The following is a 16620-nucleotide window of genomic DNA, read 5'->3' on the forward strand; positions in this document are numbered from 1 at the left end:
ACTGCTGCCTTCCTTCACTAGCAGCTACTGACAGCAAAAAAAGAGCTTGACCTTCCACCATGTGTTCTTGGTGTGTTCCAGATGTGCCCAAAACTGTTTGAGAATCCAGCTGTGGCTGCTTTGAGGATGAGAAAGTGAAACAATGCTTCATACTTGCAGGTGCTGTTCTGGCTTACCCTGAACTAGAATTTGAACACTGAAAATGGATCAGAGATTCAGCTTGAAGAAATCACCTGCTGTAAAGTTGTAGCTGGCAGCTCCTTGTTTAACTCTTAGTTGCATCACTTGGTTTAACTCTGATGAATGAGCTCTGTTATGCAGGGAATTAATTTGCCTTGGCCTTCAATCCTGAGATGAGAACACCTTATTGTATAGCTATAGAACCACAGAACAACAGAATTGTCTGAGACCTTTAAAATCACTGAGTCCAGTCCTTGACCCAGCACTGCCCAGTCCACCACTAAACCTTGTCCCCAAGTGCCACATCTACACTTTTTAAATACTTCCAGGCTGGTGACTCAGCCACTTCCCTGGGCAGCCCGTTGTCCCATGTACACAAAAATAGTTAAGCACTAAAGCTTGTCAAAATGCAAAGCAACCTGTAAAGCTCCAGCTCTACATTGCTCAGCTTTCTTATTCCATTACCAAATAAGAACTATAAGGGTTGGGTTTTTTCCCCCTCCAGGCATTCATCTGACTCATTAAACTGTCAGAGGGTGGACACTGGCTGTATAAGAAGGAGATAATGGAAAATGTTAACGTGGTTTATGTAAGCCACTTGGACTTGAACTGTTCAACACTTCACCCTCTGTGCATCTTTATTTGTAGCAGATTCATTCTTTTTGTCGTGCTACTGCTGTGCTTATATAAATGGTCAGACAAAAGGATGCAGATATTTCAAGTTGCACATACCAGTAGCTAAGAGGTGACACAAATGAGAAACAGATTGCTAAGGGTATAAAATGCTGGGTGGTGTCTCAACTCCACTGATGTGGAACAGGAGTCTTCAGAAGATTTCATGGTTCCCTCTTCACTCTGTGCACTTTGCACCTTGTGCAGGTGTCCTTGGTATATCAGGCCAATGATTTAGGAGCTGATCTCTTGCCTGCTGTCACTGTGAAATACAAGGGGGGTTATTACCATGCCAGAGAAACCTGGTCCTGTGCAGGAAATCCTCTGGGATGAACATGGGAGCTGGGAGAGTGTTCATTTATCTCCTGTCCCCATGCTGTTCCCTAAATATCCACTACTGGAGACTGGAAGATGTAGTAGGTAGACCCTCAGGCAGAACCAAAAGGGCTGTTCTGGTATTTTTAAACAAGCCTGTTTTTTTTTATTTATTGAGTTTAAAGGCAGCCTAAGGCCTGCTCAGCTGTAGATTGCTACTTTGCAATATCCAGAGTTACAGGAAATTAATCATTCTCCTAAGAACCTGCTCTTTCTTTGAAAGAATCCCTGAGGTAATTCCACAGCAGGTGGGAGACTATTACTCATTGCCTTCTGTGTAAATAAAGGGGAAAGAGTTAATATCAGAAGTGAGATGTATTTGCAATTTTGCTGTTAATCTGTTCAAGGAGAGTGCTGGTGAGTTCATCCCTGTGAATGTGGGTGTGAAATCTTTAGATGAATCCTCAGTGTGTAGCCACACCTCAGTGGGCATCAGCTCTTTGAAATTTGTATCAGCTAAACACAAGTTTTCTGACTGAGATGGGCAGCTTCTTATCTAATCAATTTGTTGCGGGTTGTTAAAAATGCCTATACCTATATATGTATAAAAATATACACATATAAATATATATCAATATCTGATTATTTTAGAAATTAAAAATATCATTATGCTGAAACTGTCTTTCCAGTAACCACTGGGTAAACTTCTGAGTTCTAGGATTTAGGAGCATCATCAGCAGTTTTTGCTCACTTCTCTCCAGAAAAATGTATCTATTCTCTTGTTTGAGTTAATTTAAAACTTTGCACAGATCTTCATTTTCTTCATGGATAAATAAACTTAATTTATGCATTTGTTTATGCAGGATGCTCACCAGGTTTTTTTCCCATTACTCCTAGAGGTTTTAAAAGTCTTGATTTTCAGAGGAGGGAAATGCTATTTTAATGCCACTGTTGCCACCTAAAGTGCTTGTCACTTCTGCTTGGGTGAGTGCCCAGTTCACTCAGATGTGGCTGGTGTTCTCTCACATTGTTTTGATGGATTACTGGTCTTTTTTTATTTAATTTCTTATGAAACCTCCACAGATCCAAATGTAAAATTTTTATTAGCAGAAAAAAATACAGGGGTTTTTTTAGGTTGCTGTAAAACAGCTTCTTGTGCTACAAATCTGAGATAAGTGATACAGAAACTCACCCATATATGTACTTTTTAAAAAGCAATTATTTTTTACACGATGACAATGAAAATTAATGTAGCCATACATGTTATTAAATCTTTGGCTATTATTTCCCCTACCTGGAGGATAAGATTTTATGACCTTTTTCAACAGGGAGACAGAGAGCTCGGGGCAGCACTTGAAACATACACAGTAAAAATTGTTATGGCTCCTATTTTTCTGTTAAAATCATCAGAATTTAATCAACATCCACAAGACAATGAAATAAATGTGTCTGTTTGACTGGGTAAAACACATAGGAAAATAAGAATCTATGCAGCATTACATGGTCTCTGTTACCTTGTTTTTCTGCAGTCCATAGTCCACAGATGGAATGAGCAAAGAATACTCGATTTTTGATCTGCATTGCAGATTTCAGAGCACTTTGTAACTTTTTATCTCATTCCAGGAGGCCTGACTGTGGTGCATTATTTTAAGTCCACAATTTTGCAGCTATTTCTTGCTTCCAGTGTTACAATAAACAGAAACACTTTGTTCTGATTAACTCTGTGTAGTTTAAATTCTAAAAAAACTTATAGCAATAGCAGAATGCATGGAAGCTGAGGGGTGGATATTTTTACCTCTCTTCTGTGTATGGTGAAAGATGAAAAATGAAATTATTTGCCAAAAATTCCAAGTCAGTCATCAGAGGAATATCAGAGCTTGAGGCGTTCTTGCTCTGCAGGCTGCCTGCAGTACTTGGTTGGGACTGAACCCAGAGCAATTAAAAGCAAGCAGCTGACATTTTTTCATTGCAAAAGTTTTAAATATTCCGTGGTAGCCTGGCAAGCCCACACACAACCTGAGAGCTTTCTAATTGATTGGTGCAACTTCTCTTGCTTTTAGCTGCATCTCTCAAGTGTTGATATCTTCATTTGATCTTCCTCAGAAATGCTGAAGGCCCCAAAGGTGAAGCTCAGTTATAATCCATGCTAAAAAAATGGATTCCTTCTGAATTTTTGGTGGCTGCTGTGAAGCTTCAGGGAACAGAAGTAATGACTCTGGAGCAGGGAGTGCTGAGGTATTCACAATGAATAATGCAGTGACTACTGGAAGCTCAAGTAAGGGCAGTGGAGATAACTTGTCCAACATCCCAGCATTAGCTGGAGCTGGGTTTGAAGTTCCTGTCTCTCTGCCCCATGCTCTGACAACCACTCTTTTCCTGTATCAAGTGTGCCACTTATATATGTTGATATGGAGAAAATAGGATTAAATCCAGTGTTACGACACTGACAGTGGCTGGTGTGTTTTGTGCTGCAGAAAAACACCTTTATGCCCTGCAAAAGATGCTATTTGAAAGGTTTTGTGGATCATGGGGAAGGTGATCAGCATTATAAAAACATCTGTCCTTTTTATCTGTGCCATGGATACAGCTGGTTATTGATATGGAAATGTTAATGGGGAATGCTGTGGGTGTGTTTATAGGGTAAATATATTTGTTTAATTAATTAATAGGCAAGGTGGGCAAGGCTGTCATGGGAGAGAATAAGGATGTGGGCATGGCAAAAGTCTTACCTGACCATGTCCAGCCTTTGTGTGATCTGAGCAGTAGCTGGAAAGTCTCAACCATGTGATCAAACCTGACAAGGAAAACTGAAACACAGCCCAAGTGAGTTAAAGAAAGCTCTTGAGTCACTTTGGTCCTGGCAGACCTCACTGAACTGTTGCAGAATATTCTGGCACAAAGCCTAGGAGAGGGTCAGCTGTGGGATTTACCTCAAAGACAGCGTGCCCAAACACCTCAGCACACGCAGGTATGGGTTTAACGTGTGACAGAAGTGCTGCTAACCTTGTTACCATGACAGCCTTTGGTCTATCCAGCACTTCTCTTCCTGGAATCTCTCAGGGTGTCCATGAATAAGCAGCAGAAGTGCTGCATTCCAAAGCTCTTTTATTATTTCTCTTCGTGTCAGTGCAGTCTGAGTCAGTGTTTTCCTTCACCTTCTATACCCTGTTGATGGGACAGTGAAGATTCAGTGCTCATTTGGAGATTTCACTGGATGGGGAGGGGCTGAGCAGTTGGGGCACAGCTGAGTGTGTCTTTCTCCTCTTCTCCAGACTTTTCCTGTACTCTCTTTCCTCTTCCTTCCTGCTCCTTCTCAAATTCCTGAGATGTAAGACTTCCATCTCTCACTCCATCTTCCTCTTTGGACCCTCAGGTCCTCCTCTGCATCTCATTGCAGCTTTCAAGGTGTCCCCACCAGTCCTTATTCATCTTATGGAGCCTGCTGGGCTGTTGGGAAGAGGGGGGTGGTGGAGATGAGGTGGAGCAGGACCTGGACTTTGCTCTGAAGATCAGGGGATGGTTGGATATCTGGGCCTTTTTAGGGTTTTCTTCTTCTGCTGCCATTTCTGCACAAGCTCAGTGGTTTAAGACTGAATGGAGAAGCAGCTGCCATGGGATATTCCAAGAAAAATTTTCTTTCAGTTCCCCTGATGTACTGAGGGATTCACAAGGAGTAAATATAATTACAGCCAGAGTGTTTGATGTTCCTTTCTGTTTAGGAATTTCCAACAAAATGGCAATAATAATTTAAAATTCCCCATAAGCAAAAACAAACTTTGAAAAAACACCTACTTTAAAGCTTAATACTTCTGGTTGCTAGTTATTGCCTAAGTGAGAGTAAACCAATTTTTACTCCAAATCATGCAGATATAGGAATGTGTTTCATTTTTAACAATTACTGCTAGAGATTTAAAAAAAAAATCTTGATTTCCGTAAGTGTAAATGTATTTCTTTAACAAGGAAAAAATTTTTACAAGCTTGGAAAATCTATTTATTAAAAAAAAAATCATATTAAATCCATAAAGGAAAAAATGTCATGAAAATCAATTTCTTCCCATTATGTCTAGTCAGAAAATGATTAGAAAATGATCAGAAAGTTAGAGGCTTGTCTGAGTAAATTCAGACATTTCCACATTTTAAAATAATGAAGATAAAACTCACTCTCCACTGTGGATGCCTAAAATTAAGAGACAATAATTCTGCCCCTCTTTTTTATCATCCTCTTCTCTGCTTACATTCATTTTAGTGCAATTAAAGTATCATCAACATTTCCCAGCCCTCGGCTTGCATTTTTGTGTGTTTCTCCAATAAACTGAATAGTAAATATCCAAGGAAATTGCTGTTCTGAACAACAGGGGTTCAATTAGGGAAAGCAGCAAGTTCATTTTGAAGAATTATCCTAGAATTACTGGAATCATTTATGTGGAAAAGACCTTTACAATCATCAAATCCAGCCGTAAATCCAGCACTGCCAAGCCCAGCACTCAGCCACGTCCCCAAGTGCCACATCTACACAGTGACTCCACCACTTCCCTGGGCAGCCTGGCTCTATGCTTGCAGCCCTTTTGATGAGGAATTTTTTTCCTAAAATCCAGTCTAAACCTCCCCTGGTGCAGGTGGAAGCCATTTCATCTTGGCCTATCACTTGCTACTTGGCATACAACATTCATTTTCCACTGCTGTGGGCTTTTGCTTCCACAATTTCTATGACACTGAAGACCATTTTTGGTGATTCATAATGAAGGAATCTACTTTAATGCTGAAAAGACACCAATTTTTGTGTCTTCAGCACACTTAGGTGTAGATTATGTAGTTCAGAAATATATAAAGGGGTCTTTCTAGCTCCTTAGAATTGGAATGGTTGTTAAAGTGCAGGTAGAATTCTTTGAAAACCTTTCCAAAAACATTTTGTCAGTAGTGAGAGGGACAATTTGAGTCAGGTGATCACACCAAGGAGGGCTGGTCGTGTTGCTGCACCTGGGAGGAGAGGACACAACATGGCCAAAGGCAAAGGAATGACCTGTAGGCAATGGAACAAGGATAAAACAGAGTCTGTTTCTGGCCTGTTCACGCTTCAATCTCAATATTTTGTCTTCCTGGAAAGGGCCAGGTCACCCAAGTGTCTGCCTTGCCTCTGAACCAGCCACCGGTTTTACTGATTTACAGCCAGTGTACAGAAAGAGGCATCTCCAGAGGGATGGCTCCTGTTAGGAGCAAATCACAGGATAAAATAAATTGATTCATGAAGGCATTTGTATTCTTTGCTGGAAGGTTACCAGCTCTTCTTGGAATCCTTCATTTTCTGTACCTGGATCTTTGCAAATCCATGTAAACTCTGCATTCACAGGTTCACAGCTGCTTTCTATTTTAATAGTTTTTCCTTTGTTTTTACTGTTTCAGCCCAATAAAGAAAGCTTTTAGGAGACCAGTGAGTTCTTATTTTCTGGGGCACTTTTAATCTCAGAGATGGAAACTCCAAATCTGTCTCATGGTTATAAATTATACTTTTATTGTTAGGATTCATTTTCTCGTTAGGATAGGATCTAGAAGCTAAACCAGATCAGCATGTCTCTTGGGATAAACATTGCAAATCTCAACATAATCAGAAAGGAGGAGAAATTTTACCCTTTAAACAGTAAGAGTTTATAGTTTTTTATAGGCTTGTTGCCTCCTTCCTTCCCTTTGTATTTATTCTGGAAAGGATGTGTTTCAATGAGATTTTTCTTCTCTTAACTGCGGCTCTTAAAATTACATCAGTCCCAAACTGATGGGCTCTATTAACAGTACCAGTGTAAATGCTGAAAAATTAAAATCTCTTTGCTATGCAAATGGAAGATACTCAGCAGAAAATCCCCCAGATCAGCACTTTGCAGTAGCTGGGTATTTTTTGATTGCTTTGTAAGAACCTGGCAATGTTGAGTTGTTGGTCCTGAGCAGTTCAGCTCCTACTGGGTCCAGAAAATGGGGCAAAATGGGTTGGTTTAATGCTGTTGCTTAGCTGATTGTTTGTTACAGCCTCCTACATGCTTCAAGACAGACCATGGATCTGTGAAGTCAGCAGGTGCAGTTATAGGATACAGCTCATTATTTCTAATTATTTCTTCACTTTCCTCTTAGCTGGTGCTATCGGTTGGTAAAAACAAATTGTAGAGTCATGGAAGGGACCTTAAAAGCAATTTAGTTTTCCCTTTACCATGGGCAGGGACACCTTCCACTATCCCAGGTTGCTCCAAACCCTGTCCAGCCTGGCCTTGAGCACTTCCAGGGATCCAGGGGCAGCCACAGCTTCTCTGGGGGCCTGTTCCAGGTTCCCAGCCTCACAGGGAATAATTTCTTCCTAATATCCAATCTAAACCTCCTCTCTGGCAGTGGGAAGCCATTCCCCTTGTAAAGAGACTCTCCCCATTTTTCTTGTTGGCTCCTTCAGGCACTGCAAGGCCACAATTGGGTCACCCCAAAGCTTCTCCTTTCCAGGCTGAACAACCCCAACTCTCCCAGCCTTTCCTCCCTGCTGAGCTGCTCCATCCCTCTGTTCATCCTGGTGCCTCCTCTGCACTCACTGCAACCCTCCTTGTCCTTCCTGTGCTGGGAACCCCAAGCTGGATACAGGACATCATGGATAGAAATAGGATTCCTACCTAGCCAAAATTAAATCATCACGGAAAACTGTACAAAAAACAAAAGCCAAAGCAAAGCCTCAGTGGAAATGTTCAACTCTGCACAAAGCGAGGCTGTTTTTACAGGAAAGATCTTCCAGGCCTGATTTCAGTTTTATTTTCCCCACAGATGGAATTCCTGTCCCTCAGTTCAGACATTTATAGCACAGACATGTCCCAGGGAGCAGGTCAGCCCAGGTTGTCTTTATTGTTAATGGTGAGAAAGAGACACTTTTAGAAGACAATTTATCTGATCCAATTTAAGTGTCTCGTTGATGGTGACAGAAATCATCCCAGAGAGTCCACTGACTTCACAGAGTGGATCCCTCTTGACTTTTAAGGGAACCTGGAGAGTTCTCTGCCCCGACAGCTCCTCTGCAGACCATAAACTGAGACAAATGATCCCAGCCACATCAGCTGCAACTCAGAGGAGTGCTGGCATGAGCAGTGCCCATCTATCAATTTTTTATGCACTGCTTAGTTTATATTTTCTGCAGGTTTTGCTTCCAGCAAAGACTTTTAGGGAACATAATCCATAAAATCCAGTATAATTCTGCTGAAGACGGGTGGTGTTTTCTTCTAAAAAACATAAATTGCTTATTCTTATATAAATTGGCCTATTCTTTTGTCTCCATGAAATAATCAATTATTTTAAATGAAACCATGGTTTTCTTGGTGTGGGGGAACACTAGCTATTGATTTCTGTGGAGAGTGGAATTTTAATGTTAAACTCACAGGACTGTGCTGGAGAAATAACCTTTGCTCAGAATCGTAGAATTGGTTGCAAGGGACTTTAAAATTCATCTAGTTCTAATGCCATACTAATACTAATACTACTAATACTAAATAATAATAATAATGATGATGATAATAATAAATCAAATATATAAATAAATCAAAATATCTAAAATAAAAAAAAATAGAGGTGGAGAAAGAATTCAGCTTTAAAAGGTTAAATATACATAATGTAGACAACCACAGTTAAGTCAGACCCCTGAGACTCCACTTCTAGGAAACTGCAAGTGTTGGAACAGGTCTCCAACAGGTCCAACCTGGCCTTGAACACTTATCAACACCTAAAATTTAAGGATCCCAACCATTTTCATCTGGGAAGCTGCAGATTTCAAAAAATCTAGGAGACTGATGTAAATTCCTGCTCAAAATTTTACACCTTTGTTCTTCTGTCTACATTTTCTGTCACCTGGCGAGCTAAAAATTCAGTACAATTCAGACTAAATAATTAAGGTGTAATTTAAATAACCTCTAGGATGTTTCAGTCCAACTCTAGCTAATTTTATATTCAAAGACAGAAGCAGAGTCAAGAGGCCAAGAAAATCCATTTGTCCATTATCTCTGGTATTTTTTTCTATCTGTGTTAGACTATCTCAAAGGATTTGGGATAAAATGACCACAGCCAGGGCTCTTTATTCAAAGCTACTTCTAATTCATGGAAAATGAAGTATTTTTCTGCCATGTCTGATGGGCTGGCTGGCTTGTATCTAACTTAAAATTAAAAATATTCAAGGTAACTCAGAGAAGCCGTACCAGGATAATGGCAAAATCCACATCCCTTCCTGGCTGGTGGTGACAAAATTGATTTTGATTCAGGATGTACCCAAGAGTTTGGGTGAGCAGTGAGTGACAGAGGTGCAGGGCAGAGTTCATCCCAAATTATTGTTCTGGGGTGATTGAAGCTACTTATTCTTTTATTTTGTCTTTTATTCTGGTATTCGATATGGCCTTAAGAAAAGATAGAAGAAAAAAAGATATATTTAAGAAAATATGGTTCTGTTTCCAAAAAACAATTTAGGTTTAACTAAATCAGCCCTTTTGATCCAAAAGAAGCAGGGGAAAAAGAAACAGTCAGAAATTTTCATTTGGCAATAGTCTGCAGGTACTCCCAGCAGTGTGGGCAGAACATCCCTCAGGGGAATGGAAAACCTTGAACAGTCTCCTCTTTCCACAGGAGCAGCACTAATATGAAAGGGGTAAGATGATTGAACCATCAAGAGCAAATTGAACCAGCCCGGGAAATTGGTATTGGGGTGGGAAATAAGTTAGAAATGAGCTGGCAGAGGGCTGAAATCACACTTAGTTGAAAAAGGAATTGAGTTGTGCAGTGATTTCAGAGTGAAACGATGCGGCGTGGGGAGGAATGGGTGATGAAGGCAAACACTGCTGGCCATCTTAAACCCGTAATCTCTTGTGCAGTTCATAAACTTGTGTGGAAAAAAGAAGTTTTTTCTTCAGGGAAATTCATCTCTTCCTGTAGCAACACTTTTTGCTGCCAAAGGCAGGACAGTAAAATAGATCTTTTTCCACCTGCGGGTGTCTGGATGAAGCAGAGAACTCCTGTTTGGATAGCTGCTGATTTTGCATTCAGGTAACTACAAGCAGGTTTTCTTTTGCAGTTTCTGTCCTCAATCGTTCGTTTCCTTTGCAGTAATGAAGAATTAGGAGAGCCCTCCAGTGGCCGAGGGAAAGGGATGAGATCTGGCAGAGAGCCAGAGCAGCCTAGGAACCAGGGGCAGAAATATCTGCTGCGTATTTCAGAGGCAGGAACTTCCAGCCCTGTTAGGGATGACTTACACCCTGCTTACATTAGTCCTTTGATCCAGAGGAATTCCACAGCACCTGAAAAACCCTGTGAGTGAAATAATATGTGTGTATTCCTTCGTTATTTCTGTCTAAAAAATGGCTTTTTGCCTGAAGGGGATAAATTTTAGGGATAAACTGATAGCTTTAATAACTTCACAGGAATTGAAGATTAAAAGAATTTGTTCCTCACAAAGGTAATTCTTAGTATTCATAATGCAATAACTGCCAAAAAAATCTCTTCAAAAGAAAATTAATAATTATTATTTCTTTGTTTCATAGCCCTCAAAGGTAAAGCCATGATGACCAGGTCCTTGTTGCCTGGAACACTGCTGTAAATGATTATTCCAGTTATCTTATTAACTGGGGAAGAAATGCTGAAAAATAATCTTTTTTCCAGGCATCAGTCACAGATTTTGACATCTGCTTCTGATAACTGGCAGTTAGCAACCTCATGGATGGGCACTCTGAGGGGTGGTGGGAGATTTTGGAAGGTTAATGAGGAGATTTGGTGAGTCCAGAAGAGAAGCATTATTTGCTTAGCAGTAAGATTTTGTTATCTTGCCTTTGCAATTGAGTGTGAGAGCATGTGAGTGACAAAATATTTAATCAGACTGTTACATGTTTTCCCCAAACCCATTCTTTAATATTCATTGGGGTGAGACGTGCAGTTTTCCAAATAAAAAACACATTAACACATCCTGGGGAAAGAAACCCAGCTGTGCTGTCAAGCAGATTGGGAGCGCCACACTCCCCAGGATTAATTTGTTGCTGCACCTGTTACTAAAATCTCTATCCCATTAGCAGCTACTTGCTGACATTTACCCATGTTTTATATCTATGCTAAAATAAATCTATTTCAATGTTGGTGCTTATTTCAGTTTTCACCTACTTTGCTTTGAATTCTTGTGGATTGATCCATGGCATTTGTAAAAATCCACTATAACCAATGCTGATGTAACCAGTTATAGATTGATATCTGTATATCCAAAGTCTTGTTAAGAACAGAAAAAAAACTTGGATTTTGAGGCCTTAAACTGTTTTCCAAGGTTTATACTTATTGTGAAAGTTAACATAAAATGGACATAGACAATTTACAGGTGGCTCAAAACGTATGATTTAAAATAATAGATATACAGATCTTATACAAGATCATTAAAATTCAAGTAAAAACATAGTATTTAAATAAATATGTGTGCATTTCAAAGCAGCATTAAGTCTTGATTTTCAATTTTTGTCTGACACACAAGTAAAACTCCAATACCCATCTCAGATATGTGGTGTGTTGGCAGGTGAGCGCTCTTTCCAAAGTACAGCTGCATCTTGGGGTGAATAGCATCCTACTAAGTACAATATCTAAGAGTTTTAAATTTGAAGAAGGTATTTGTCTCCAAATTAAATGAATCATCATTCTCTGAAAGTGTCCATTTCCCTGGAGACTGTTACAGAACCTGACTTAGTCTAGACACACAAATTTTCGGTGGCTGGAATTAGGTGAGATGACTCCTTCTGCCTCTATGGACCTCTCAAATGGCCTAAGCCATGCAAGACCTGAAGTTCCCTGAGCTGCAGAATCACAAATACTGGCCCTGGTGATGAAAACATCAAGGGATAGTGAGCCAAGCTAGGGAGCAGATCTGGAAAGGGATTTTTTTTATCCCAGGAGGTATCCAAAATTATATGGGGTCACTGCCTCCAGAAACAGGCACAAGCTATTGCAACAGAATTAATGTTCTGACATCCTCGCTGTTCTTCTGGGGCTACAAACATGTGCAGTAGCAGTTTGAAAATCTCACATCAGGCAATTATTACATTCTTTTTCCTCAGTTATCTTGGCCATAATAATATTATGATAATCCATTTTCATGCCTAATCATTCCAGCTGGTGTCTGGTGTGACGGGATCCTCCTCACTGTCTGGTGAAAATGATGTGTTTGAGAACAACTGCCTCAATTCTCGAAGTCAGTATTCTGCTCATGATTCCTGCCACTTCATTTCCAGGCATTTTCTCTGGTGTTCACTGAGTGGAGGCTGGCAGAGAGATGCAAATCTATTTTACAATGTTTGTGTTGTATTGATTTCCTCCAGTAAATCCATTAAATCTAAGACATGGAATCTCTAAACATAATGCTGCTGGCATTGTGATAGCCCTGTCCTAACAGGACATTTTTCTTCTCATATTTATTCCTGATGTGTTTAATTTCAGATATTTTTGTTTGCTCTCCAATGAAATGATAGGCCCAAAATGATGGGATTACAGCTGCCAAACACTCTAGGGAGATGAGGTGGGTCAGTGGGGAAGAGCTCAGCAAACAATTTGATCTTTCTTCATGGCATCTGGAATGGGATTAACCTGATTAATGCAGACATTCACATCAATCCAAGCTGGTTCCTCTTACAGACAGCAAAGATCTACTCAGGCTATTAGTTAGAGCTGAGGACAAAATCAATCTCATCAGGTGGATCTCATTGCAAAAGTTCTTATTTTTTTTTCTGTTAGCTGCACACCTCAGTTAATTGGCATGTCTGGAAACATTTGCACTGGGGACACCATAAGAGATGTGTCCAAAATTTGTTTCCTCACTGAGATGTGTTAGCAACATAACAGTTCAGCCAAGGGGAGAAAATTGTCAGGAAAACTTGAGTTGCTCTACAAGGCTACGGCTTGTGCTACTCTGTGTTTTAGGAGGTTTCCCACATTTATGAACCCAAGGAATAAAAATCTACATAAAGCCTAAGTAAGAATAGAAAAAGATTCCCTGTGACATGCTGCTGATGGGATTCTTCCCTTTTATGACAGGCCCAGGTTTGCCCAGTCTGATATCCACAGTTGAGATGCCTGAGGACAAAATGTGGCTGCTGCTTCAGAAGGGATGGATCTTCCCAAGCTCCTGAGTTTCTCTGCCAGCCTCATGTGTCTATTCCAGATATGCTGGAGTACCTCAGATCTTGTGAGTCACACACTTTTGGGCAGTGGAATCAGAGTCTAGATTCTTCTTGCCAGTAAATGGCAGCTATGATAACTCATGGAAGGCAGAGAGTCAGAGCAATCTAGAGAGCTGGCAACTTTGCAGTGTTTCAATCTGTTACAAGTCCTTGATTTTCCACTTGGTTTGGGTCTAAAGGAGTACAGAGGCCCCTAGCCCAGGGTCCCAAAGCCAGACTGATGGTGCTTCTCAAAAAACACTCCAAACCAATATGAGTTGGATGGTTTAAAACTGAGAGTCACAACATGGTAGCTACCACGTGTGCTAGGCCATGAAGGCAGGGTCCAGACCCCAAAGGATCAATTATCTTCCTTCTTCTGTTAAAGTTGCTGAGGAAACCCTATTGATTAGATCCTGGCAATTTGGAGCAGGCTGGTTTTGCTGGTGGCATCTGATTTGGGTCATTTTTAGAGCTGGGATACTGAGCAGCATGATCATGTGTTATTTCTCTCTCTTTGTGCTTTCTGAGCTACCTGATGTTTCAAAATCAGGCACCGTGCAGTGCTTGTGAGTTTTCAGAGGAAATGAGGGATTGACTTCTGAACATTTTGGTGTCTTTTATTTCTGTACATCCTCCCAGCTTGTGATGTATGGGATGAGTCCTCAGATCTTCCCAGCATGCACTGAAAGGCAGCACAGCAAAGCAGAGTGGGAAGCAGGGAGAGCAAAAGTTTGGCATATCCTGAATTAAGCCACAAGGAATTTCATGGCTGATGTGAGGAGGAGAGCAGGACAAGACCCCTGAATCTTTACATCCTTTTTGGCAATGGTCCCATTGTACATAACAGAAAGAGTGGGACTAATGACACACATCCTCATGGTCATCATTTGTTCAGGTGGGACTTAACCCCCTTTATTGTTGCTATTTTTTGTGCTTATGATGTAAACAGAGCACCAGGCCTTTGCCAGGCATAGATAAATATATCAGATGGGCTCCTTTGTGTGTCCGTGAAGCGTTGACTCTGAATTTGACTGTGTATAAAATCAGAGTTATTCTGGAATGTTGCTGTGCTCTTATGCCATAAATGGTGTTCTGCACATTCATCCAAAACAGCTTACTTCAAGAAAAATAAGTCTGGCAGGTTATTAGTGTGCCAAGGTTGGTTCTTTTGTGTGTTTTGTGTTCTTGTAATCTCCCTGCAGTGTTTTAGCATTTGTCTCGTGCAGCATGATTCAATCACACAGGTTTTGTAGCTGTAGAGAATGACAAGTGTATTAATGTGCCAAAAGAAAAATATTGATATTATATTGAAATATATTGATTTGACAGCGTAAATAATAAATGGCTACAAGCCATTTATTACTTACGCTGTTGGATCTTTCTACACCCCCAGTAAATATTTTCTAGCATCAATGAAGCTGAGAAGATTCATCACCACAGACCTGCATTTATTAATTTTATCTTTGCTCAGTGGAGTCATACTTCATTTCTAGCTATAAAGGATGTCCTCCTGTTTCTAACAAACGAGTTGATCAGCTGAAACAAAGATCTCTATGTATCTGCATCTAATCTTCCTCTCCACATACAACAATTTTCAACTCTGAGCTTTCAGTGTAGGTCTCAAGTAGATGCAGAAAGGACCAGATTTTGATTAAAAGTGCAGCCCTCAGTTTGAGAAGGGGTTTTCTTTAGCAGTCTGCTGCTGCAGCAGAGTGGAATTCATGGTGAGGAGCCACGGTGTGGTGTGGCAGAGAAGTCAGCCATGTGTGACATATCCATGGCAGTTCTAGAGCTGTCTGTGGAGATCTTTAAGCTGTCCTCAATCTCTTGCTGCTTGAATTATCTTGCTCCCTGTGGTCTGAACGTGCTCCCACTCTGAAAATTGCATTTACACACCAGGAATGGGAAGATGAATGTTCTACCAGATCACAGTCATGTTGTCACTGCATTTGAGAAATGCAGCCAGAGCAGTTTTGCAGTGCAGCTTGAGAAGGAGGGCCTTGAGGTTTGTGGCCCAGAAGCCACTTTGGTAAATTTGTACCTTCCTCAAAGTCTTGCATTCCTTACCAAGCTGAATAGTCCCAGTAAGTTGAAATTTTGATTATAGAAGGTCATTGCAATAATACATGATTACTGGGGGACACTTTTTAGAGAGGAAAAAGAGATGAGAAAAAAATTATTGTTCCATTTGAAATCCTCCAGTATCATATTTAAAAGTAACAGCTCCATGACTGGTTAACAGACCAGCTTATCCATTAGATGAGGATGTGGATATTCACACCTGGGTTAGGAGGAAGAGAGCTGAAGAGCCAACACTGGGATCATGACTTGGTGTGATTCTTCCACACCAATCAAGTAAAACTCCTGAAAGCCAAATGGCACTGAGGTACAGAGGACATTGGTGTCACCAGCCTGACCGATGATGTGCATTTCCTGCCCTAAGCCTTGGCACAAAGCAGAACAGAGGGTTACTGTGCCTGGGGAGCAGGACCTCTTCACATTGACGGCTAGAGAACATGATTGATAAAACTGTCACTGTAGTGGGAGGCTGAATACAGTGGCTTTTCTTTCTCTGAAGAAGGAAAATGAGGAGAGAACTTGTGTTCTTTTTTTTTTTTTTTCTTTTTGCTCTTTTTCCCCTCCTTTCAATAATCATGCTGGGTCTTGAAATACACAGGAATTTCTTGATTTTGTGTAGATTGAGAGTCTGAGGAGAAGTCAGGTGGTTCTGGAGCTCCTTCTACCCTCTCCAAACACTTACAGTGACTACCTGAGTCTGCATGGAGCTGAGTTTCGGTGTTGCTGGATAATCACAGCTCATCCTTGCTACTCACTGTTACGGGGCAAACTAAAGGCTGAGCTCTGGCTAATTCCATCAGCTGTGGCTTGGAGTGGGTTGTAGATTAAGAAAGCAGCTGTGTAGCAGTGGTGTGAGGGCTGACATGCAGAGGTTTCCATTGCCATTTATGAGCAGAGCTTGTTCCTTTCCCAGAAGAACTGTAGGTGACCTTTTAATAAGTCCTCTTTAAAGGGTCTTACTGGGCTCTGTGTGTGTGGACAGGTTTGTCTGTCCTGTTCCCTTCCAGAACCTTGCACATGCACCCAAACCAACCAGGGAACAGCAGCACACGAGAACCAGCCCACTTTGAAGCTGGCAAAGGTTTTCTGCCTGCCAAGAACCAAATCCCAGCTTTCCTGGGATGCTGAGGAATTTCTAAGGCAGATCTCTGCTGCCTGGTGAGGTCTGATTTGTTTCATGTGCACCATGGCATCG

The 16620-nt window shown here is 40.8% G+C and overlaps 1 protein-coding gene across 2 annotated transcripts in view; it reads left to right on the forward strand.

Moving 5' to 3' along the window:
- CRHR2 (corticotropin releasing hormone receptor 2) overlaps window positions 1-16620 on the forward strand; it is a 135942-nt gene that overhangs the window by 20256 nt on the left and 99066 nt on the right. The window contains exon 2 of one of the 2 annotated variants that reach the window (XM_015619950.1): window positions 13219-13369. The exons of the other annotated variant lie outside the window; for it this stretch is intronic. Coding sequence (XP_015475436.1) covers window positions 13348-13369 — 22 coding nt within the window. The 5' untranslated portion in view covers window positions 13219-13347. The remainder of the gene's footprint in view (window positions 1-13218; window positions 13370-16620) is intronic. 2 annotated transcript variants of the gene reach the window in all.

The sequence above is a fragment of the Parus major genome, chromosome 2, assembly GCF_001522545.3.
Source record: "Parus major isolate Abel chromosome 2, Parus_major1.1, whole genome shotgun sequence".
In the NCBI taxonomy this organism is placed as follows: Eukaryota; Metazoa; Chordata; class Aves; order Passeriformes; family Paridae; genus Parus; species Parus major.